Source organism: Catharus ustulatus, chromosome 8 (assembly GCF_009819885.2).
Source record: "Catharus ustulatus isolate bCatUst1 chromosome 8, bCatUst1.pri.v2, whole genome shotgun sequence".
Taxonomy (NCBI): Eukaryota; Metazoa; Chordata; class Aves; order Passeriformes; family Turdidae; genus Catharus; species Catharus ustulatus.
In genome coordinates this window covers 12,487,812-12,514,412 of record NC_046228.1, presented here as the reverse complement: position 1 = coordinate 12,514,412, position 26,601 = coordinate 12,487,812, and the positions used below count along the sequence as shown (strand labels likewise).

The following is a 26,601-nucleotide window of genomic DNA, read 5'->3' as shown; positions in this document are numbered from 1 at the left end:
CAAAATCAATAAGTTACTACATCAAATGTTTTTGACATTTGATTTGATCTTGACAAGAGAATGGGATTGGTTCCACTTCTACTGTTGTTTACTGTCAGCTTAATTTTCAGGATGTCTTATGCACCACAACACTGCTAATTAAAATCATTAAAGAAAAATGTTCTGAGACATCCCAGCAGCCTCTTAGACAGTAATGGCTCCTTCTGCCCCTAATTCTGATTTCACTCCCAATCCAATTGTGTCTCTGCTGTCTTTGCTTTGAAGGGCTATTTTGGGACCATGTTTTCAGTAGGGTTCTTTTATTGCACACTGCCTCTTTGCTGGCAAGGGTTCATGTATGCAAAGGCCCCCCCCACATACTGGATTAGTCTTCTCCCTTCCCCATGATATGTAGGCTTCACATCCACAACTGAAAACCTGGCCTCACATGTCACCTGTGAACTTCACAGAGCAAGTATTGGAGGCCTCGAGCAGGCAGGGTCGGTATCTGTTAGTCATTTACCTGGTAGGGAATGCAGGATCATACACAAAATTGAGCAGCTCATGAGGGTATCCAATGGAAACTAATCTTTCTACGGTCAGGTCAAATCCAAGAGATTCGTATTCAGGGGATTTATACACTGTACCAAGATGAGATTTCAGTTAGAAAATTTGAAAACAGCTAGGGGGTTAAACAAGAAGGCAATTAAAAGTAATGTACCCATTCTCCCTCCTCCCTCCTCCACATACCATTCTCTCCTTGGATGCCTGGGGTCCCCCAGCCCAGAGCAGGGTGGAATTAGCTCCTGCCCCAGGGCTGCAGTGAAGCAGAGCTGCAGTTTGAATTTCAGCAGCAGAGTGAACCAGATGAAATATCCATCAGTTCATCATAGCTCTTTGAATCAGAAAAAAATGTATTTCAAACAGCAGCTCCTCTCCCTGCAGTCCTGTTAGGCAGATGCATGAACACTCCCTGTTCCATCTGCTCCAGCAGGGTTTTGGTTTGCTGTGTTTTTGCAAAGCTGATGAAAAAACCAATAAATTGTGGGAGCACATGTATTGGAGGTTAGAAAGCCTGAGATTCATCACTTCTGTGCTACTGTTACTGCTCTGGATACAATCCCAAAGTTTAGTATTGCTCCAGATTTCATCTCAGGGGAATTAATGTTTGCTGCAGACTAAGTTAGCGTGAAGGTAGAGCTGTCAAGTTAACACATGATTTGTTTGTTAATAACACCATATGGTACTGCAAAAAATCTGTTCGTTATTACCCTTGTGCATCAAAATGCTACTTTTTTAAGCAAGCTCACTGCTCTCACATGTCAGAGGAGCTGCTCATCTGGGACACACACCTTCCCTTCGCTCCATGCAAAAGAAATGGACTTGTTCAACTAAGTCATTCCTACCATGCGGCCTCTCTTCTTCCTCCAAATGACCTTCCCATGTACTGAAAATGTTACTGTTTAATCAGATCATTAAATTACATCTAAAAGGCAATCAGGACAGATGGAAATCACAGGGTTTCTCTGGCAGCGTGTTTACGCTCGCTGCGTGTCTGCAGAAGCCCAGAAGATAAGGGGCTAATGTGCATGTTTCAAACACTGAGACAGCTGGGCAGTCCTGAAGCTGACCAAGGATTGCTGGTAATAACAGCCAGGGATTGTTGGTAATAACATGTTGTGAGAAAGAACAGGATGTGGCTGGAGAAGGGGGCTATGTGGAGGTAAGGGCAGCACTTTTCTGGGGCAAACGTCCTTGTTCTGGCTCCCAGAGATAAGCACAGCACAGCTCAAGTGCAGAAATGAGGTCGAGAAATGGGCATGGACCACTTGGGGGAGATCAAGACCACCCAAGACCCACTGATCCATTTCCTGAAAGGTCTGAAGAATGGAGTGCACATGGTAACTGATTTCCATAGAATGCAAGAGCCCTGTTTTCAAGGTGGGAAAAACTCATCTATGAAAAGATACCCCCACAAAGCCCAGGCATATGTGTGCCCCAGGACACTGGACACCCCATCAGTGCTGCTGCCAGCACTGCTGATCTCTTTTTCTCTCTTTCTTCCTTTCTCTCTCTCTTCCCCTTTTAATTTATCTCTTTTTCTTTTTTACCCTACCCCTTTTTCCAAACCCCACTGCTGTGTGCTTATACTAGAAGGTCAGGGATTAACATACCAATTTTCATGCCAAGTGTAATTTACTAGTAGAACTTTGTAGGCTTCTGTGGACCCTCTGACTTTTGTTGTTCCTTTTAGCCATGAGCACCTACAAATCCCAGGTGCTCCCTTCCCTTTAGGAGTGAGACACCATAATGTTGCTGTCTTAAACTGGTTCTAAGATAAATAAATACAACCCTTGACTGCAATGAGGTTACCATGGGTTCAATGGGTCCAACTGCCTCCAACACTTGAATATTTCAAATTTAGCTGAAAATGTGCCAAGTTACACAGTAAATTCATTAGAGGACAGACTGCTTTTCCTGAGAGAGATCTAACACATCTGTGGGCCTCATGATATATTGTCTATACTGCCCAGTAATCACCAGCATATATACACTGTGGGATACAGAAGTTTAATCTGAGAGGAGAAAGAAAATATATAAAATACTAAAAAAAAAAATCTTAAAAAAATTCCAAAGGCAAGGATCTTAGATGAAACAAGATTGTCAGAAGACAGAGATCACAGTACCCGTGAGGCCACCTGTTCCTCTTAACAACCTAAAAAGCACCAGAATCCAAAGAGTTAATCTTCCCCATTAAACTAACAGCATTAAAAATTTAATAAGCAAACCAGTAATGGTCTTAAACAGATAACTAAAATCATTAAAGCAGTTATCAAAATATCCAAACAATATTACACCAATGGTAAACATCAACAACATGATACAACATTCAATGCACGTAGTCTTTTCTATCCTTTAGGAAAGGAAGGATTGATTGAGCTATAGATAGGAATAAGCAATCAAAAAGTACAGCTAATGAAGAAAGCAGTGACTGACAAGGCAATTCTGGGAAGTGAGCTAGAGTTGGAGGGAGCAATAGGCAGTTAGGTGATGAACAAAATTGTGAGAGTGACACCGAGCATCATCTGGAACAAGGAATTCCTCTGATTCAGGACAGTAAAGGCACTTCCCAGGGAAAACTCTTATAAGTACACCTGCACATATTCTCAGAATGTGAAAGCTCTACAAAGCTCCCATTAAGAGAAACAGACTCCAATCTCCCGCTCTGTCCATGAAGCTGCTGCACTTCTGCTCATCCTCCTGTGAAGTAGACCATACTACCAACTAAATCCATAATACATCACTTCCAAACAAAACATTTCTCTGAGGTAACCCTGGTCTTTCTGAACTCATCAACCATGCCATGCTGCCTAGACAGGAACCTGGGCAGGAGCACAGTGGCATCTCCTCTGGACAAGCAGAAGTGGTTCATCAACAGTTCCAGCAGAGCCTTTCCAGGGAAATTGTGGGGCTTTCTGATGAGCAATCTGTTTATCTTTTTAACTGTCCACCAGGGAACAGCTGTGTGGGACACAAGGTCAGCTGCTCACAAAATACCCTCACTCAATTTGTTTCTTTCTGTATTTGCCTCTCCATCTTAAGAAATCATCACAGACCTCTTTCCAACTCTCTAAGAAAACAAGCTGAAGAACCATTAGTAAAAAGGCTGAAGAAGGAGTATCAACCTCAGCCTTCGTCATCCCAAGTCTCTGATGAGGCAGTACATTGATCAGGATTCATCTAAATGTTTCTTTAGGGGGGACAGTTATTCCCCTTACCTCTCAAGCCCTAGATTTTGCTTCCTTGATGTCTCTTTGAATAAAACTAAACTAATTCGTGCCCCAGATCCCATCTCTATTTTCCTACTACTCCACAATATCTGGAAAATGAGAGCCTTCCCCTTGACACATGAACTAAACAGAGACACAGGAAACTGGACTTGTGAAAGGGACAATGAACGTTCTCTAGTTACCAGCATACTTACTGTTCCAGATAAACTTTCCTTTAATTAGACACACAGCTGGGAATGAGAGCTCCCTGAAGCCACCCTGACAGCACCCTGCACCACAGCACTGGCTGCATCAACTGGAACCACAATCCCCTGACATTTCTCATAAGCTTATTTGAGTAACTGGAGCCTCCTCTGGGCAAACAAACAATCCACCTCCTCAGATCAATGGACAGGCTGACATCACTGCAACTGTGGCAGCACATTTGGGGAAGATGCCCCAATTACAGGTGTTACTCCATTATTTCAATATTATACTCAGGGCTGGTTGTTCTCTCTCATGTCTTCAGGCAGCCATAAGGAAACGGAGTAGAGAGGACAGATCAATACTTTTTTTCTGCAGCTGCAAGATGAAAACATGGTTTTAAACTTTGCTGGAATATCCCCTCCTTCAGACCTGGTTGCTGAATCCTGGTACCTCTGATGGAGGTAGTTTGTGTGTCATGGCAATGTCATGAATTCAGCTATTTGCCATGCAGTAACCCATGCCCAGCTCTCTCACTCAGCTGAGAAGGGCTCAGTCTTTGAGCATTCCCAGCTCTGTGACAGGGGAGGAGGCAGAGCCACAAACACATTTTCACACCGTCCTTGCCCAACACACATGGGATGACAGTAAAACCAAAGCACGTGCTACAACTTGTTCTGATTTCTTTTTCTTACTGCTTGATGGCCATGTCTCTGCCATAAAGCCAAGTCTCCAGCTTCAGAGGAATTGTTATTTTAATAGTACTGTTCTATTTCCAACACAGGCAAATGCTTCAGAAGCACAGGGCAATCAGTACCCAGTGCTCACGGATTATGCAACCAGGGTGGAAAGAAAACAACTAAAGGGTTTTAAAAAAACAGAAGCCAGTTGACAGTATTCCAGTTTCCTCTTAATACCATTACTTGGCTTATCAATACACCATTAAAAGGTAAAAAGCAGTACCCCAGAGTGAACACTGCAAGCCTTCAGGTCTGTGATGAGTGCAGGCATCCCTGACTGACACAGGATGTGCTAGGAGGGAAGCTGGTCTGGAATGAGCAGGGGCTGTGCAGTAAGGTATGCAATTCTCATGCATTTGTGTGGTTGTGTTTACCTTTGCTGCCAAGACACATACAGTTACAATTTTATAGCCTTCCTGAAAAGGAAAAAAAATAAAGAAAAAGAAAAAAAAAGCTCTCTACAGAGGCTCCAGCTTATGCAAAATGCTGCTGCCAGGATTTTAACTCACATGAGGCAGATGCCGATTCAGAGTGTCACTCCAGGCTTGACGGAGTTACACTGGGCTCCCCTGTTAAAGAAAAAAATCAGACTGATTTTAAAACTGCAACAGCTCTGTGCCATGTGGGACTGCGTCTGCTGGAGCTCCGTCCTCTGGCAAGCTCAGAAGCTGGCCTGGCAGTTATTCCAAATACACTTACAACTGATTTATAGAAGAGGCACAGTTGGTAATCGTGCATCCTGCAGGCAAAATTCTGTTCTCATATCCACAAAGCAGTTTTACGTCATCAGCTCTGGGATAATTAGGAGAAGGAGGTTACAAGCACATTGCCCAAGTGATAAAAACCTTCATGTTTCTCTCAGACACAGAGTCAACTGATTCAAGAAAAGGTCCTCTTCTCTTTTTGGGGCTTTACTGTCCATTCCTTATTCAGTGGCAAATTAGTCCTTTCTCTCTCACACCATACAATGCCTGCATGTGTCAATGCAGGAGACTCGGGAGACTGAGTCAGGAGCTACTCTGGGAACCTGAGAAGAGAATTTTGCCCTACACCTTGAAGGTGCTCCCAGTGAGAGCCTTGCACACCGGGTCAGTCTGTGATGCATGTCTGCACTTAAATGTACACTTGGACACGCCTTCACTTGGGCTTTCATGGGCAAAGCACTGCAGGATAAACCAGCACCAAACCTGCACACAGAGCTGCACTGCAGTGCTCCCACTGGCAAGCACACACAGGGAGAACACCAGAGATATTTTGCAACTTACAGGTATGCAAGAATTATCTTTGAGAGCCAATTTGCACAAAATACAAAGCTGAACTGGTTGAAATTATGTTGCAAAAATGACCCACAGAAGTATTCAGACCTCCTGGAAGGCTTCTCTGAAAATAAATGTTTAAAGCCTGTTTTGTTACAAAACAAATAGTTGGGGAAGGCTGAAGTGCATGTGATGGCTCCACTGAAGCTGTGGGGAGGAGAAAGACCTTTAGGGACTGCCCGTATCTTCCCTTGTTTCTCCTACACACACAAATTCAGGCAGGGGAGCTTCTCATTGAAGATGTAACAGGGCTTGTTCAGGGCTTGCCAGCAGTTCTTGCAGGGTAGCCATGGATCTTGGGAGAGAAGCAGGAGTTGAAGTTAAAATAATGACCCCTTTCTGCACTGCATCAGTCATCTCCCATCTGTGAGACATATTTGCTGTCTCAAACTGCACACCTGCAAGCAGGCCTGCCTGCTATTTTATTTCCAATCACTATGGATTTGGTGCTGGTAAAAGCCCTGAATTGGGAACAGTGACAACACACTAATTTACCATACCACCAAGGCAACTTTGAGAAAGCAGCTCCCCTTCACCAGAACCTTCATTTAGGAAGGGAAAAACAAGCTCAGGAGGTTGCTGCGACAAAAGCCTGCAGGGAGAACAGCTCCTCCAGGCAGACAGGCAGAGCCAGGATCACTACATGATGACCTCAAGTACCATTTGCGTCTGCCTCCGGTTTTTCCCCACCTATTGCTCCTCTTATGATGCCCTACCACCTCCTGAAAGAGTTTCATCCCTTCCATCTACCAATTCCTCACTTGCCTTTCCTCCCAGCTGGAAGGCAAGAGCAGCCCAGGGAAAGGTGCTTGCGATGCCCCCCAAAACAAACCCACACTGTCATCAGGGCACTTCAGGGGAGCAGCTGCTTCCTGCAGGTGATGCATCCCTGCTCTGATCCCTTGGGCACACAGTCTTCACTCCTACCCCAGGCAGGTGCTGAGAGCACTGTCTGTGCTGTTGACTTTCAGGTGTCCAGATAAGATCAGTATTTCTTAAACTACAGGTGATGACCTCCCCTAAAAGGGTTGCAAAAAGCTTTAACAAACACTCAATCTTCAGAAATGTTACCCACTCTCTGGGTTCTCCAGAGGTCACACAAAGACAGATAAGCCAAAATGTAGACAGATAATGCACAGGGTTTCGCCTTTTCTCTGAAGCACAGGAAATGCAGCCCAACTACTTTGTGTTAAGTCTTGAAGAATTGAAAGTAAAATAACTAAAACCAGTTTTTTTCAGTTGCTGCTTATTCTCCAGTGAGTAAGGCATGCAAATCAGGCAGTTAGGGACATACATGGGCAGGTGGAGAGCTGGTATCCAGAGTTATATGTCTCAGGCACAACATGCATAATTAGGCTTGTACAAATACATTTCTCAAATTACACAAACTTGACTTAAAGAGTAAGATCAAAATGTTGCTCTGAATTGCACCACAATTAAGTAATGTGTAGTGGGTTTGGTTCGCCAACTATGCAAGTATGTGTTAGGAATAGATTTATATCAGTGTTGTACTGACAAAAACTGCTTAGTTAAAGCCTTGAGGACTGAGATGCCCTTTTACAAACCCATTCCCTGTAACAGTACAAATATCTATGTATCCTGCCTCAACAATGTCTATCAAATGAGATCCTAGTGTCCCAGAACAGAGCTCTCCATTCTGTCAGTGCCTCCTCTGCACACTGCCCCAAAGCCAGGCATTTAGTGTCCACTGTCTGTGACAGTCATCCCTCCACAAAAACCATGCACTGGCTATTTCACACAAACCCCAAATACTCATCCCCTGGCACTTCTGATCACCTCACCTGCAACTCCACTTGAGAATCCAGAGGGAAACAGCCAGTGACCAGTCCTGGAGGTATTTGGGACACTAGACATAACTAAAAACCAAACCCCACTGAAATTACAATACCAATTAAATGTACTTCTAAATGTTGGGCAAGCATTTCACATATTGTCATAGTATGAGGAAAGTCTGTCTCAGCTGTAGGGCCAGAGGTCTGCAGATCCCCAAAAATAACCAGGTAGTGGGAATGCTATCTGACTTCTACACACTGACCCTCCTTTCAGGATATCTCATCTTCAAAATTTATTACAGAGCAATGCCACTTTTCACATACAAGTGGAAAAGAGGAGGATTTCTGCTTCAGCATGTGTTACAGGGCCTTTTCCAATCAGGCAGGTATAGTCAGGCACTGCCACTGAAATGTAACAAAAGGGGAATGCTAAGGTTTCTCAAGCTATGCTGCTCTCCATGTTAAAATAATTCATTACTTACACAGGAAGGAATCTGAAATGTCATGTTTAAGTTTCACACCTGGGTGTTAACTACCCTCAGTTTTGACAGTGCAGTCAGGCTGCTCAGCTCTGATGAGAGCCCAGACTCACGCTTGGCTTGCACAGCCTGGCAGGTGCTGTCACTTTGCACTGGAAATAAAGCTGAGTATTTTCTTTCCCATGAGAACTAGAAACCCTGCAGAGGTACCTGTACTGTGGGACCCTCTGTAGAAACACTCAGCTGGATTGGCAATCCCAGGAATGGGGGATAAGCACAGACCTCCAGATCCCCTTGCCTTGCATCTCTCCAGTGACACATCAAGTGTTACCTCCAACTGCTGCCACAGCCACTGCAGGCATTTCAGTCCACAGTATCTTCACCGGACATGAAGGGAAAAACACTCCTATTTAAAGCTCTGGTGTGTCCAGCAGTGGTTTGGGTCATCTCTGCCCACATAAACATGTGCCTTGTGTGCAGGCAATGGAGTCGAGCACCTTTGTGCTGTGCTGGCCTGGGAGCTCAGTGCCTGTAAACAAACTGACAAAGTGGAAACGTGCCTGTTTGCAACCACAAGAAATCCCAAATGAAACCCATGGGACAACTCATATGTTTTCAATTAGGAACGTGGTGAACTTCTGACTTGCCATTTGTTTATGAACTCAGCTGAACTGTGACCATAAAGGGTTTGTCTACAGTCAAAATGAGTTGAAAACCAATTAGGAACAGACTCCAGCCCTCTTGTCTCCTAGGGTTTGATTTTAAGCACTAAACCGTAAATAAAAATGCACAGTACTATGAAAAGCAGAATTGCAGCATTTCAGCCTATATTTAAATTGACTTTTCACAATACCAAACAAAATGTATAGCAATGTTGGTTTATTTCTTTGAATTTTTTAATTTTTCAGTCCAAATGAGAAGAAACTGCTGCCATGTTGAGCATAATTTTCACTTACCCATAGAAACCTTTTCAAACACAGAAGTGACCTGTGCTGTAGCACAAAGCCTAGCTTTAAAGCATGGTATTTAATGTGCCTTTTCTATTTCACTAAAATTTATGTATTTGTAGTGATCAACAAACAATACTTGACAAAACCTCCAGGTGCATCCCAGAACAGTTTTGTATGCTTAACACAAGAGCTGCTCTGCCCTGCGTGAGCAGCCAGATCTTGCACAGCGCCTTTGTGCCCACAGATGTTTTTGACAGTAAATCTGATAACAGAAACTAAGGCAAAGGTCACTAATCATCAGAGGGTTGAATCTTTTGGATGTGAGCTTCAGTGGCTGCACAGCACCCTTGTCTGATGATGCCAAACACGGGGTGAAAGCAGAGCTCCCCTACAGAGCAGCAGCAGGGCTCTGCAGTCCCGAGCCGCAGCAGAGCCCATAAAGCAGCAACGCACCCACTGCAGCCTAAGAGCAGTGGAAAATTCCTTACCTCTAATGCTCCTGAAAACATCCCCAAGTGCACAGCACAGCTTTCAGCTCTAAAACCTCTAACCTGGAACTGTATCAGCTCCCCTTCTCCTGCTGTGCATGCTAACAGGGTGTGTAAAGACAGGATTTGTTGTTGCTTCAAGGACTGACACAGCACTGTATGTGCAGCCTGGCTATGAATTGCTGGGTCTACACTTCAGGTTGTTTCTAGTGCTGCATTTTTAGTTGTATTAAAAACAAGTGTTGTCAAGTATCATCAGCTTTAACTCTTCCCAAAGTAGGCTTATTAGTGCTCTCATTGGTAAATTCCAGATATTTTTAGCTCTCCGCTGCTGCACTTTGTTTGCCTTCGATGTAACAAAGATTTGGGTTGTTTGAATATGCCTCAGAGGCTGGCAGAGCAGAGCTTAGTGTTGGAAAGATTTCTTCTGCTGAATAAAAATGAATGGCTTGAGGTAAGAACAGCAGCACTGAGGTCACATTGTGCATGTTGAGAAAAGCAACTCAGACAGACTCTGCATTTCAAGAAAACTTCAGTTCGTCTACTTTAATAGTTGGCATAACTTTCCTTTGCTCTGGAGTAATATTTTAAAAATTACTACAGAGCCACCTGTTCTTTCACAAGAAATTTTGACAGTTTCCCTGACACAAGAGAATGCTTTCTGTGCTTAACAAATGGCCTTCACAATTTACCTCTCTCAGATACAGCCCACTGTGAGTTATAATCCCATATTGGAAATATCCCTGCATTTCCATGGAAACAAACTACTGTGCCAAAATATGGGCTTAGTTCTTCAATAAAGACTTATGAACAGGGAAGAAATAGTTGCTTTGGCTTCAGGTTCAAACATAATTTGCTAGCATCTAGAAATGAGAAGCAAATTACTTAATGGCCTAGTAGTCACTAATACAATATATCTAAGTCATTTTTCAGGTTTATCAGTGTCCAAACAGATGCAGCTTCTTATTTTTCTCCATATTCACTGAAGAGAGTCAGCCTCCAACGCTACACATTTGTTTAACAGAGTGCACCTGGGCTTAGATGCAGTACAAGTGCCCATGCTGGCAAGAAGCCACATACAGAAGATTTTCTGTACTGCTAAAATAAGGCATTCACAAAGCAATGGCACACATGTGATCTCAGAGTTAAAGCCTTCTGTACTCTCAGCTTTGGTTCCTCCTACAGAGTAAGCTGTTTGAGTCATCACAAGGGTATTTGCAACTTAATAGTACTTCTGTTGTGGTATTAAGATTACTAGATAAGGAGGTCGATTAGATTGAAAAATGCCTCCCTATTTTCATCATCTGGCGAGACGAGAGCCTTGGTATACTAACAGCCTGCTGACCCAGCTTGGTGTTATCATCATGTTTTTAAGAGCAAGAAAACAGAGTATAGCAGCTTTTGAAACTTTCCTTACACTGTGAAGACTGGTTCTTTCGGCAGCTTCTGTTTATCACTCTGATTCTTCAAGAATCCACAGACAGCAGATTAGCAGTTTGTCAGTCAGTGATTTACTGGGACAGAGCAAGCAACACATGCTTTCTCCACTCCTCATTCCCAATGCCAGCATGTGAGATCCCTCAGCTCCAGACCTCATTTGCTCATTACACAGCTTTAAATGGTCAGGCTCTGAAGAGCAGCAACACAAAGAGAGCAGGGACAATAACCACTGCATTGGTATTTGGAAAGACATCCAGCTCAAAGCATACTCGGAACAGTTTGGCTTCTCCATCTGCCTTTAGCTTTAAAAGACCAATGGCTAAACCAGCCTCTGAAATCTGCGAAATCTGCACCTGTCAAACTGGCAATGTGCAATGTGAAAAGGCAGACAGCAGATGTGCAACAGTCAGGGCATCTCCGGGTCCTGGCTAGGAGAGTTGGAAGCCTTCTCCTGCACATCAACCAATTCCTTTCTCCAGTCACCACATTCTGTACGACACAAAGAACTGCATTATCCAGCAAACTGGGATAGAAGCAGAACTGCTTAGTATCTCCCCAAAAGAGCCTCAAAGCCTGTAGTTCTTACATCACAATGAAACTAAAGGCAAACTTTTAACCTAAGCAGGAGAGCCTTGTTAGAACATTTGCATTAGAGTTCAGCACTAATAAACAGACAGTAAAAGCTCCTGAACTGACATTCAGATATGCTTAGTTGTTTACATTATAAGCTCAGTAGTTGAAGCATTCAGTTTAATCTTTCATGTATAAAACTCCCACATTTATAATTTGTTTTTCATTTGTGTGATCCAGAAATTTTTTCATACAAGGTACAAATTCATGAGTCACATTTCTCAGTTGTGCAAACTGAAACACAGGAACCTGATAGACTCAGCTACAGTAAAAATAGTAGATGGACTGAAGAACCAATTCTCAATTCTGCTGTCACCTTTTCTCCCAGATCACACGCAGCAACAATCCAGTTCTACCTTCTGACTGAGTATATCTTTTCCAGAGTCAACATGTAAAGAAAAGCATTTAAAAATAAGACAAGGGTGTGAAAAATTTTCCTCTTGCAAATTGCAAGGATGGCTTTGACAGGAACACCTACCTGAGGAAAGGGCAAAACCTGTTTATGCATGTTGCACTTTGGATTGGGTTGGGAAAGACTAAAGCCGTCTTTCCCATATCTTTTTCCCATGTGATGAGAAAGGAAATGCTACAAGCTGAAAGTATAAGCAATTTTGCAATAAAATCTTTGCAGTGCACCAAACCCTGGCATTAAATTGGCAATGTTTCCAGGACACAAGCTATATTCCAATCAGATTACGCTGCATTAATCACATTTGCACACAATAAAACCAGTATTTTTCAAGCCTCATTTCCCCTCCCTTTTTATTGAAACTGTTTTCAGCAGCCATTGATAATTTCATTATCAATTTCTGGAGAACACAGAAGCAGCAATGAATTAAGCACAGGAAAAGCATTCCAAATGAAAACATCCTGTCTACTGATATTACCTCTTATCTACTTCAGAGACAGAAGATAAAACTTTCAACAAGGTTGTAACTTTTGGAGCAGAAGAATAGTCACAGAGGAATCTTTTCAAGCACAATTGAGTTTGTAATTCTTATTATCCCTCTCCATCTGCCAATGGCCCAGTGTGAAATTACAGCCAGTTTGGGAACCCCACTGCTTTAGCTCTGCTCCTGTCAAGGGACATCTATCCATCACCTTGTGCAGCTTGTCCCATTTAAGAGCTGGTAATGCCAAGGCCTCCTGCATTATTTGGATCCAGATCTAACAATTAAGTGTAGCTCACACTGAGTAGGAAGCAGCCAAATAAAATGCTGTGTGAAACTGATCTCTCTGCTGCATTTCCAATGGGTGTCACCAACTCCTCAGGCTCACATGAGTGTCACAGTGAAGACTTTCCACTGACATACCTTTATTTTACTTTCTGCACTTAGCAGTAAACACAAAACAGAGAAGGCTGTGAATCTTTTGGATTGCATGCAACATTTTCCTTTACTAAAGCACGAACAGTTTTGACAGTACTGGTGAAAAAAGGCAGGCAGACCAGAATTGTTAGTGACTGTCGATCTTCTGGCTGGTTGAATAAGCAGAGATGAATAATTCAGATAATAAATGAAACTACTGTTTAGCAAACAAAAAATAACTACAAAAGGATCTTCAATCTCTCCAATTTAAACGGGAATCATTCAATAATTCTCAGTTCTGCCCGACAGCAAATTCAGCCCTGGGTGTAACACCATGGCTTCCCAAGGAGCCAGGGCACCGTAGGGAACGGGCAGGACCTCGCTCCCAGGCTGGCAGGCAGCAAGGTCAGAGGCAGGGAATGAAGGGCTGCATAACATCACAGAAACTTGTCTTAACCTCCACTAACAGCAAGGGCTGAAATAGCTATGACTCTTGCTTGTGTCAACTGCTGCAGCACTTTAAACAGCAACTACTTAACTAAGCACACCAACCACAGTGAATCCCTGCTGTTCTTCCTGCTCCTTCCACCTGCCTCCCAGTAACACCTCCCTTTAAAAAGCACTATTTTATGTACTAAATGTGATTCCCAAACAGATTGAACAGGAAGGGAACAGCCAGTTTAACAGGCCAGTTTCTGAGCCTCTAGTATTAGTGTATCCAGAACATTAACCTAGGAAGATTTGGGAGTTTACATACACGTAAGAGATCTTATTTACCCCATGAGAATACAAAAATAATCCTTCATGGGAAAGCAAGAAATCTAAAATCTGTGAGAGTTATTTCAATTTGCTTTCATTTTATTTTCCCAGAAGTCAAAATGAATTCTAGATGTAATCACTGTGATTACAAATTCAGCTATTTAAGGTCCATCATTCCTCAGAAGAAAAAGCTAAAACCTTCAGGCTCTTCTACACAAAAATACTTTGTTTGCCCAACCCAACCATTAACAGTATTTCTCAACCCTATGCAAGAAAAAAGACAAGTACAATCAGGGAACACAGGAGCTATTTACAAAATTCAAAGTTTAACCCAATTTTGGACTGAAAGCTAACAAAACCATTGTGGAAACGCTATATCAGGCAGCTTTGGATTCTTTTAAATTCTGAGTTAAGTGGTTCTTTAATTTAATAACTCTAAGAAATACTACTCTATAAAATACCACATGAAATTGTACTTTATGTGTAATGTAACATGATGATACTAAAACTACTCTCAGCTGACATTCTCAGACATGCTGGCAGTAGAAGACAATCACTGCAGTGTGTGCATGATAGCTGTTATGATAGATTTCAAAATGGAAATGCCATGTCCCTACCAAAATTAAGATTATTCTAGACAGAAAATATGGTTATGGTAAGTAGATTTGTATCCTTAAATTTATAAGTTGCAAGAAAAAAACTGTGTCAAGCTTCTAAAGTTCAAAACACATGAAATTATTCTCACTTTTCTGGTACAGAGCCACCTCCTAAGGAAGACTTTTGGTGCTACCAGTGGTCATTGATTTGGAAAGAAGAGATGAGACAGGAGTACTTCTTTACAAGACAGGCAATTCAATGTATATCAAAATAATAATTCTTCTGAGCTGGCAAATGTATGACTGTCATCAGTCTATTTCTGATGTGAAAGTACACAACAGAAAGGGATGTCACATACAGATTTTGGCAGGGTTGATGACTCTGCCTGCCTTAAGTTGTTGAATAGGAAGATTGTGCTTGGGATATTTGAAAAAACTTTACAGAAAAGTGGCCTAGCACTGTCTGAAAGTACAAATGCAGAAAACTAGATGAGGAGCTAATGACACTGGAGAGCCTTCTGTTCTTTTCCTTGGCCTATTTACGTGTTTTGAATGGTGTCCAAAAGGCTTCTGCTCAGCATGCACCATCTGGTATGCAGATACCGTTTCCAGATGTTAAATTACACATAAACTGGCTTTTTACATTGTTTTTTTTTCTTTTTTTTACACAAGACAAGTAGTGTGTCCATGTGAAAAGAGTGGGTAAAGGATAATGTGATCAATCAGAAAACACAACAGGGTCTCATTAATGCACTGACTACAGCATATTACTGAAAGACTTCCCTTGTCCTGCTTCTTCATTATCATTTCCAATTAATTTATCATAATTGTAATCATATTCTAACACTGCACTTCTTAAAGCCCCTGCAGTGGATAGGTATTTTTTCTTGTATGCAAGCTATAAATAGCTAATAGTGGTCAGATAATAAAAGTCCACAGAGAGGAAAGGATGACTCTGAGACATAAGAAAATAAACAGGTAATTTCAAAGGTTAATTTCCAGTTTGAGTGGAAAAAAGGGAAATAGTACTTACCAGTCATAATGTTTTTCATCTGCAAGAGGCTTTCCAACCTAATCACATTCTCACAACTGCTAGTGAAATGATCTGCAACTATTATCTTTGTTGTGCCAGGGAAGAAGTCACAGGACAGCAGCTTACCCCAGAGGGGTCCAGATTTTCAGTTTTCTGCTCAGACCACATCCCATTTCTTTTTCTGCCTCACACCCTGTCACTCAAGTCCCTTGAAGGCACTTTGTCTGCTCAACTGGAGCACTGTGATCTTCCAGCCTTGGAAGCCCCATATTTTTATGTCCCTGGTACTGCTTTAGGATGCCTGAAACATTCACATTTTTTCCCTTCATCAAATTAAGCATCATTTTGTGGGTAACAACACATTTGCTCTATGTTTATAGGAACAAGGAACATTTGAGCAAAATGAACAGTCAAATAAGTGAGGACAGTGCTGAAGCAACAAACTTCATGTTCCACACCAGCCCCACTGGGATCACCTGGGTCCTTGGGAAGTGCTACCACTTCCTTTGCAAAAGGCACAGAAGTTGTTTTTCTGTTGCTGCAGTGAAACCCACAACTTTTCTTTTTTCTTTTTTTTAAAAGCATTTATTCTTGAACAACTGTTTTTCATGCACTCCTTAAAAGCACTGCCATAAGACTGTCACAGCTGGGAAACACAAACAGAAAGCACGTGCCTGCAGTCACATCCAGCACAGATTAACAATGATACACTTCATTACTCAAAAAGTGGCAAGAACTTTAAACAGAGGTATCAATAAGTTGTTGAACAACCAAACCTTCCTATGTGTAACTACTTCCTTCTAGATAAAAGAACACAAGGAACTGATCTAAATATAAACTGCAATTACCTGTAATATAGTCTCCCAAATTGCTCCTTGCAGATGAGCCATGAGCCTATATAGGAAACCTTCCTGCCCTTCACTTAGCCTCTGACCCTCACACTGTCCCCAGCCACATTACTCATCTCTCACTGCTTCTCAGTACACAGTAACCAGATGACCATAGCTGACATACTGCACTAACCTATTATTAGGTGACCCTGACACTCTACCTCACATTTTTTCAGTTCATATACACAACAACTCTAAACTGAAATATTAATGGTGATAGGAGCTTTTTATCCATAACCTTGGAAGTGGTAAAGAGAAAGAAGGCAGGATGGTACATGGCATCCTCAGTTACAGCCTGTGTGACACTATAACCTAGGAAAGTGGAAGCAAACTTTTTATCTTTTCCTTCTTTAAAATGCAAGTCTGACTATGAATAAAATGGTAGCTTTATTTCCTCTCATCAAAAGTCTCAGGGAAGTTGCCTGTTGAGTATCTGAAAGACGGAGGTCATGCAAACAATTTTACGAAACTAAACGATCTTATGCAACCTCCCAAAGCTTCTCTGTCATAAAGAATGGGCAAAGCTTTACAAATTAACTTGTTCAGCTGACACAAGGCACTCCCCCTGCCATGCCTCTTCTTGAAATGAGTCACTGATGTGGCTTACCCAGAAAGGGGAAAGAGGAAAACCTATTCAAAAATTACTCTCCCAGGACACAGGAGAATCTACTGGCCAAAGGTGTAGCCTGCTCTGTGCAACAAGGATGAAAGAAATCACTTTGTTACTCCAAGTCAAGCATGCACAAGGGGCATTGTCAAAATACAGTGGAATCTAAGGAAGCAGACTTATAAAGCTTTGGTTTTCTCGACACCCATAATCACTTGAAACTGTACCACAGTAACATGGCTTCTGACCAAATACAGCTTCCAGATTACAAATTTAAAGGAAACTCCTAAAATGAAACTGCAAAGAATAGTGAAGTATACATTTACTAATAGAAGAAGCACCTGTTAACTGGAGTAGCCCAATCAACTCTCTGCTGTTCTTTGCTCAGCAGGAAACAATATTCTTAACAAAGTCAGTGTTCAAAAAACTTAAGAAGATACTCACCAGCAAGTGTATAGTCCATATCAAAACCAAAGCACTTTATCTTTTCCATGGCTAAACTTCTGTTTACAAAGACCCTGGAAAGAGAGAAGGAATATCACCAGAGGTACAAGCATTTTCAAAATACTCATGTTTTAGAACAAACACATTCTGCCACTGTCAGGATGTCTGGCTTCCATAGGTCAAAATCAGCAAATATACCTGAAAACAGAGTCAAGCCTCATTTTTTGCGAGTTCTCCTGAAGCAAAGCCATGACCTTGTGGAATTTTTCTAATTATTGGTATGCTGTCCAAAGACATACACGCATGCATGCACACACACACACGGCCTTCCATGTGACCTGCAAAAATTCCTAAGAATACAAGTGCAAAACTGCTGAAGCAGAATTCAGACCTCAAAGGATATGACACTGGAAACAGTAGGTGCAAAGCAATAAAATTTGCTCGATTAAAACAAATTATTAATAAGAGGTAAGAAGGAAAATAAAACAATATTTCTGTGAATAAATTCACAGCCTTCTCTTTGAAACTATATGGAAATTCAAAGCAAACCCAAATAGATCCATTATCACATTTCCACCAATACTGTTAAAAACATTTAATAAAGATCTGAAAAAAACAACTGAGAAAAATTTTCATACACAAGACATGACATTTCTATCGTGAAAATTTTTATTTGTAACTCCTCTGAAACTTGGCAACTGCTATTTTGTAAATTCAACTTTTACCATTAATGCTTATTACAATGAGACTAGGCTGAATACTTCCAGGCCCTTTTAGATGACAACATTAATACATGATATCCAATTTAGTTCAAGTAAATAACATGGTAAAGAAATAGGTCAGAGAATACAACAAAAGCTTTTCTTGCGTCCTGTTCCAACTATGACAGCAACTAAGCTGCTTATGTTTCCCCAGAACTTTAAAGCATAAAGCAGATCTGTAATTCAACAGGACTTCTTTCCACTGGCTTATCTGAACTAAAAATGAAAGTCAACTGCTCTGTGGGAGGGAAGTTGAGCTTTTCAACACCCATCTCAGACCGAAATCCCATGCACTGCTCGAGCTGTGATGCCAAGACAAAATTCTCCTGTATGAGAAAAGTCCCAGAGCCTTCACTTGTACTCTAATTTCAGCATGTGAAAATTCTCCAAATATTTAGTAAGTGCACTGCTCTCAGCACAGATATTATCCTCTTAACACGCGGAATGGGCAGCGCTGCCGGGCTGGAGGCGCGGCTGGGGGACAGCGAGACACGATGGAGACGGCAAGTGCAGAGCTGAGCGTTCGGGAAAGCCGGGAGAGCTGGAGGGAGCCCCAGGGAGATTCTGCTCCTACATTCGGGAAAGCTGAAGGAGCCCTGCAGAGATTCTGCTCCGACATTCAGGAAAGCTGGAGGGAGCCCCGCGGAGATTCTGCTCCGACATTCAGGAAAACTGAAGGAGCCCTGCAGAGATTCTGCTCCGACATTCAGGAAAACTGAAGGAGCTCCACAGAGGTTCTGCTCCTACTTTTGGAAAAGCTGGAGGGAGCCCCACAGGGATTCTGCTCCTACATTCGGGAGAGCTGGAGGGAGCCCCGCAGGGATTCTGTTCGCGCGCACCTTGCGGGCAGGTGCCGGCACAGCGCGCCCGGCACAGCGCGCCCGTCCCGCCGGCCGTGCCAATCCGCCACAGCCCGGATTTTAACAGCAAAGCTCACTCCAGGCTGCTGTGCAGTCCTCTTACCTCATCTCTCACGGACGTGCTCCTTGTTCCACTCGCAGCAGTCTGATTCATCTACTTGTCTGAATCATATTACAGAATTCCTTTAAAGCTTCCCTGGTACCCGTGCAATTTTGCTTGGATCTGATTTGACTTCAGAAGATCATTATGCCTGAACCAAGCCTTAAAGTACTGTATATCTTCTTGGACAGTGTTCTAGAAAACACATCTGTGGCTAATTTAACCAGTCACTGGATATTGTTGTTGTTCCACACAAATCCACTTGGAACACAGTTTCTCTGGCAATAGTACACTTTCCCCCTAACCTTGCGCACTCTCTCTGGGAGTCACTGTTTCCTGGCAAAGTGCCTGCTTCTGACAATGAGGCTTGTCACTAAGGGGCCTTGGAGGTTATAGATGACCCTTTTTTCTAACAGACTTATGTGTTACCTAAAGAAGACAAAGTGATAGGATGAACACTGGAAACTGGTTAAGAAATGCCTTTTGGAAATATGAGATGGGCTTGTAACTCACTAAAATTCTCTCCTGAAATAGTTGGCTTTCCAGTAGGTAGAGCAAATTACCTGAATCTGCAACCTGAATCCGTGTTTGCCTTTTAACATCGAGACAGTTCTGATTTACAAGAGCCCAAGGAGAAGCACTATTTAGTACTAAATACAGTCTGATACTTTGTATAATGCATATGATTACATGCTGCTGCTGCTGTCAGGAAACATTATTTATTAGCTAATTCAAGCACATAATTTCTGATCACATGTTTGTGCAGCTTGTTTATGAAAATGCAGAGCTTTAAGAAGGAATAACATACTTCCAGGAGACACTTGCAACATTTTTTGTCTAACCTGCAGAGTCCAGTCTGGTCTTGCCTTTAGGCTTAATCCTTGCAGCACAGTTTTCTGACTGTCTTTACAGGACATGAGCAAGAAGGGAAATTTAAGGAAGATCACAAGATCATTTCAGAATTGCAACATTTGGTAAATTTCCCAAATGAGAACAAAGTACTCAAGTACTAAGACACAGCTGAATGCACTCACAGAAAGGGTAATATGACAGTGCCTGTGAAAGGCAGAAACAAGGGAGCTGTGACCCACGAGATCTGCTCCAGTCCAGCCTGCTGTGTTCAGATGATGATGAAACCAAACTGACCAAAAACCATGGAAAGATCTCTAAACCTCTGACAGATTGTCATCCCTTGCTTTTCTAGTATTTAGAAACTGAACCCAAAACCAACATACCTTGAGACTGAAGATCTGGAAAAGTTTTCCGAACAACAAAACAAATAACACCCATTAGTACATTTTTGTTCCAAAATAAGTTTTTTGACTGAAATGTGAAAATTACCATAGCAGCGCCCTTTGGTAACAGCTGGTGAAGATGCCTCTTTCTCCACTAATTTGCAGTTATTGCCCATGACCTATAAACTGCACTGGCAGGGTCTAATCACCCCAACCTGGCAGATTGCAAGGCATCCTACCAACTGATCTGATGTGCTAATTACTTCACCCACCAGTGCTGGAGTGAGACAGAGCAAATATTAAAAAAAAAACTGAAGAAGGCTATTACACAACATGTTCAGGATAGGAAATGAGAACACTTCAATCAATTTAAACTTGCATATGCCTTGGCAGATTAAATGCAGACTAAACAGTGAGGGGAAAAGTAAAAAAGAAAGGGACCATTTTCACTTTTCTTGTGAAGGCCTAGATAGATATTGGTTTATTCTGTAGGCACTCAGGACCTCAATTTTAAATCCTGATAAAGAAATCTGCCATGAACAGTACTCCCCTAGGGACAAGGGAGTAAGCAGTTACTTACAAATATTTACTCCCAGAAACTGACCGGCTTCATTCGGGGTTTTACTCAAAGTAGTAAATATCTGCAGTGTCCCAGAAACTAAAATTAAAAGCTGAGATTAAATCTTTAGGACAGTTTTGAGGAAAAGCCAGGTGCTTTTCAGAAGCTGCAGACTTAGCCCATTTCAAAACTGTTTTTAAATTCTAATTGAAGGTACACTCAGCCTGACTATAAGAATAGTGATCAAACCACAGGATCACAGAAGGGTTTGGGGTCAGAAGGGACTTTAAGGATCATCACATTCTAAGCCCCTGCCACGGGCAGGGACACCTTCCATCAGATCAGATTTCTCCAGGTCCATTCAACCTGACATTGTGCCTGTTAGTTATAAAAAGGTAACATCTCCTCAGAACACATGCTATTGAGAAATTACAAGAGTTATTTTAATGACTATAAAGCAAGAGCAACCTGAGGGCCCTAAGAACCTCAGGCACCCGAGGGAAAAGATCCTCTGGTCCCGAAAGGAAAGGATGAAATAAGTTTTTTACAGCTCATCCAGATGAACAAAGTCAAAGAAGCTTCCAGATTACAAACAGTACAAATAATGTCAGAATAAGAGGAAAACTATAACGATCTAACATTTTTAGGCAAGGAAGTTTTAATGTAGAATAATTTTCCCACTTGCCAGAATCAGAAGAAATCATACTCTCCCTTCCCCTGATTTTTTTTTCCATTTAGAAAATAGTCACTTTAACTGGAAGCACTGGAGTTAAAATTTAAGCTGACCTAAAAACTTAACAGCATTGGGCAGTAAGACAGAACAAACTGCAGGCACAGCATGAGAACACCCTCTGCATTCCTTGTGCTGAGGCAGAGGTGAGTAGTGCCTAAAACCAGCTCCACACCTGGCTGCACCCAGAGCACCTCCTCAAACAGGACACTGCCTTTCTCTTGCCTTCATCCTTTCCTCCTGATGAAAACCCAAGCTTTACACTTCTGCTCTGAGGAATATCCCTGTGAGGCTCCTGCATTTTGGACTCCCAGTGCAGTCTGGCTGGAGTGACACAAGGTGAGGAGCATGTGGGGAAGGTGTTGAGGGACCATATTCCAGCTCCATGGGCTCCCTGAGCACAGCTGGGATTGGGGCAGCAGCACCTGGACTTGGGGTGGCTTAGCCTGGCACAGATCCCCACCTCTGGAAAAAGGGACTTGAGGAGCTGTTTCAGGGAAACCTCAAAGCATGCTTCCACTCTCATGAGTTCTTCCTCAAAGACTAAACCCTGCAGCTTGGCCACAGCAGAAGGCTCTCAATGACTACAGTATTTATTTTCTTTTTGAGCTCTACAGATTATGCTGGGTAAGAGAAAAATGTGTTGTATTGCAAGGAAGAAGGAACTGCTGAGCATGCAGCAGGGGAATCACACAGTCCCGATAGCCACAACCCTGCAATTCACAGTACTTTATATTTTTACAAGAGAACTGATCTTGATTTTGTTACTGTTCTTGTCAATCAATTCTGAAGCAGGAACCTAAATCCCAACTCTTCTCAAGTAACACTGGAGAGGAGCAAACACAGAGAAGGAGAAATGGTTTTATTTTATTGGTGCAAAATCTCTAAAGGATTGTGTGCGCTGAATGAAACAGGGCATGTACAATAGTTTGCATGTACCATAGTCTTGTAGTTTACAAAAATAAATAAAATGCACAGAACTTTACAATTAATGAGGAACATGACTCACAATTCCTCATGGCCAGGAAATGAAAACGAACAATGTGAGGCAAGGTTTCTGGAACAGAGCACTTTATAATCATTCTCCAAATGTGTCTAGAAATACCTTGCAGCATTTTTCTAGGCAGTATGTTTCACTGGAAATTAAATAAATACAAAGAAAATTGCAACACTGCTGTGTGGAACAGCAAATACTGTGGGAGCTGGCTAAGCATAACCTATATGTGTATTTTAAAAAGCCTGTGGTGGACAACTGAGCTTGAGCCAACCACAAAACACGGCCTAACTAGCCAGAAGGCTCAGATTCCCGCTTACTCAGGGTTTAGGAACTTTGGTTAATCTTCACTTTATGGACAACTTCCATATTTTAATAAGCTAGAAGAATTAAAAAGAAATAATGGGAACTAAATGGATTAGCTTTTAATAGTCTCCCACGCCCAAGTTCCCCGTGGCCTCTTTAAAGAGGCAAATAATGAAATAAAAATCCCTCTACTGTTATGACAACTCAGTGTTCTCAGTATGACCAGCTAGTCCCCAGATGTGCTCTGCTTGGGGATTTGTGTCACTGCATGACATTACAGTTCTGGTCACAGCTGACTTCCACCAGCAGCAGCAAACTCCCCCACTGACCTTATTTATCTGGTAGAAAGCATGTGAGCAATCTAAAGAAGATACTACCATATCATCAAAATTTCTCATCTTTGGATGCTAGATGTTTTGATAGCTGCTTTAGAGAAGAAATACAGTAAATTCACGAATACAAGCCGCACTGAGTATAAGCCGCATCTCTGGGTGTTGGCAAATATTTCGGTTTTTGTCCATAGATAAGCCGCACACGAATATAAGCCGCTCTGTCGTTCGCAGCGAGGACCCGCGTGCAATTAGTAACAGAACCGCGGGAGGGCAGGGTTTACTGGCTGAGCTAAGGCTGTGCAGGCTCGGCCCACTAGGGGCCGCTGACGGGGCCAGGTGGCCCAGCCCGGTGCTGCCGCTCGGGGCTGGCCGCCGCTGCCCCTGGGCTCGGTCACCCCGGGTCGGCGCTGCCCCGCGGTGGCAGGCAGGGACAGAGCTTCCCCCGCTCCTACGGCAGCGGCGGCGGGCGGGGACGGAGCTTTCCCGCACCCGTGGCGCCGGCGGCGGGCGCGGACAAAGCACCCCGCCTCCTCCCCGAGCCGCGGCAATGGCGGCGCGCACTTCCCCCCCCCTCCCCGGGCTGCGGCAATGGCTGCGCAGGGCTCCCGTCGGCTCCCGGAGCCGCGGCAATGGCGGCGCCCCCCCCCCCCGTCGGCTCCCCGGGCCGCGGCAATGGCGGCGCAGCCCCCCCGAGCCGCGGCAATGGCGGCGCCCCCCCCGTCAGCTTCCCGGGCCGCGGCAATGGCGGCGCCCCCCCCCCCCTCCTCCCCTGGGCTGCAGCAGAGGAGGAAAGAGAGCTCTCCCGCCTCTCTCCCCGCCCCCCGTGCTGCCTGCAGGGAGCCAGGGCAACACGGTAACACTGTAACAATTGCGAAATGCCGGCTTTTACTGGCCGGTGCTTGGCTCGGCACTCTGGCTGGCACGTCTGGGGTTGTAAATGTCAGAAAATTATTAATATATTAGCCGCACCCGACTATTAGCCGCACTTCCGGGTTTCCACCAAAATTTTTGTCAAATTACTGCGGCTTGTATTCGTGAAATTACTGTAAACCACTTTAAATTTTTAAAACCAATGAAATTGTTTCTTTGGCTAAGTCCTGCCTCTTTAGGCAAGTATTGACCATTCCATATATTACTTTTTATAATACTATTTTGGTTTGTTTTTTAATTCTAGATTTTTTTGAGTTAAATATTTTATTCCTTTTTCAACCAGAGATGAATATTCTGAATATTTGTAATCACATTTAGAGAAAGTATTTGGGCTTGAGATAACTTTAGGGGATGAAATAGTATCAAACAGGGGAAACAAAAGAAGGGCATAAAAATTTCCTGGCCACTTCTTGTAACATTTCCAACACCTTGCCCCACAATTTCACCAGTCTAACTGTCCTTGCACAGTTAGAGTGCCATAAAACTGGAAAATTCAGTAATGACTGGAACTTCAAAGCATGATGAAGAAACACAACTATGAGCACTTCCCTCTGAAATTCCACAGGAATCAGATGCAGAGAGATAGCATTGCCCATTTCTGTTTTCATTGTTTGGGTTTTCTTCCCAGGCAACAGCAAAGTGCCAAGAAGCTCACATATGGATTCCATCCCAAAATAACACTTGTCTGCTCCCTGAAACTATTAAAGCTAAGGATCATGGGACATTTACCATGTCATTTTTTTATTATTAATTTGGCAAGTGGTGTGCTTTTTTATAAGCTCACCCATTCTGCAGACTTGCCGCTCCCTCTCCCTCCAGCAGCGTCTAAAGCACTAAAACAAACCAGAGAGAGGCACGCCGTGCTGCCCTCTGTCACACACATGCCACCATCCACGTCCCAGGAGGCTGCTCAGACACAGCAGGACAGACCATGGCCAGCAGAACCTTCAGAGCCACCCAATACATGGATACACCACACGTGGCCTGTCCAAATGTGTTTCATGAAAAGAGCACTTTCAGACTGGTAGAGATTTGTTCTAATTTTCCACCTCAATGAACTGATCATTTTGAAGCAACTTTAAATACAGCCAACTAAACAGATGAACAGTTTCAAGTCTCACAGCCTTGTTTATACAACATTTCCACCTGTTTGCAATTACTGATGATCCAGTAACAATTAAGTGAAGAAACAAGATTAGCAGTGAATAGCCCAGAGTCTACAAATTTGAACAAGCTAAGTACATCTTTAATCCATGAAATCAAAACAATCAATTGGCAATCCTTTAGCTTTGTCATTATTAAAGCATATACTGTTTTTTAATCCAGAATCTCAGTGTTTAGTAACAGCTAAAATCACTTATATCACCACCATAAGGTGCTCTGAAAGCAAACTGAAGTACAAAACTATGAAGCAACTTATTTAATACTCTATCAGCAGTCAGCAGGAGAATTAGGATTAGCAATCATGATGCCATATGCTCTGCACTAGCCAGTAAACAAAGAGAGCAAGAAAAAAACCCAATAATCAAAGCAACAACAGAAGCCCCACAAGTCTCAAATTATTTTAATGCAAAATGGTAGAAGCTTCCCAAACCCAGTATGTTTAACAAAAAAGGCCATTTCAGCCTTACTGCTCTGTTAAGCCAAAACCACAGATAAATAAATATAAGTGCAAATACCTGTTTCCTGGATCTTGGTAACTGTCAGTAACAAGAGTGGATGGAACACCAACTTTTTCCATTATTTGCTTTAACTAGATGGTGTTGCTATTTAAACCCTAAAGAGCTATGTGAGATAATCCAGAGGGTGCCTAGAAGTGTTCACTCCAAGTTAAAAAATAGACACTAGGGCAATTTGGTGGCTCAGAGACAACCTAGTTCTTGCCTAATTACAATCACATTAAATGACAGTGCTCCTCCAGAACAAATGATCTAGTGATTATCCTCTACCCAGAAAAGTCAACAAGCAGCACACAAGGGAGGTGGCCTCACAACCACACACACCACGGAAAAGCCTCCCAAGAACTACACATCCATTTTATTTCCGCATTAAAATCTGTGTTGCCAACAGCACAGTAATGCAGTATCCTCTTACCAGTGACCTCTGCTAGAGAATGAGTAACATGTAGCTTGCATATTAATTCATCTTCAGACCTCACCTCCAACAGGCGCCAGCAGTGTTGTGTAACAAGGTCTGACAGCAACACCAGATAAAGAAAAGCTTTCATTGAAGTTGTCAGAAATTCCCTGAAGATAAAACCCCACCATTTCTCCTCCCCAACGGATTTTTCCGATTCTATATCTACAAAAAATTGATTCTGAACATTCTTGCCCATGGGATTCAGGTATGATTATGATATAGTCATCATA

The 26,601-nt window shown here is 42.7% G+C and overlaps 1 protein-coding gene across 3 annotated transcripts in view; it reads right to left on the bottom strand.

The window, feature by feature from the left end:
* NT5C2 (5'-nucleotidase, cytosolic II) overlaps positions 1-26,601 on the bottom strand; it is a 61,576-nt gene that overhangs the window by 13,202 nt on the left and 21,773 nt on the right. For all 3 annotated transcript variants that reach the window (XM_033066119.2, XM_033066118.2, XM_033066120.2), the window contains 2 exons: positions 17,426-17,499; positions 503-620 (listed from right to left, as the gene is read on the bottom strand). In XM_033066119.2, the coding sequence (XP_032922010.1) occupies positions 503-620; positions 17,426-17,499 (192 nt within the window). The remainder of the gene's footprint in view (positions 1-502; positions 621-17,425; positions 17,500-26,601) is intronic.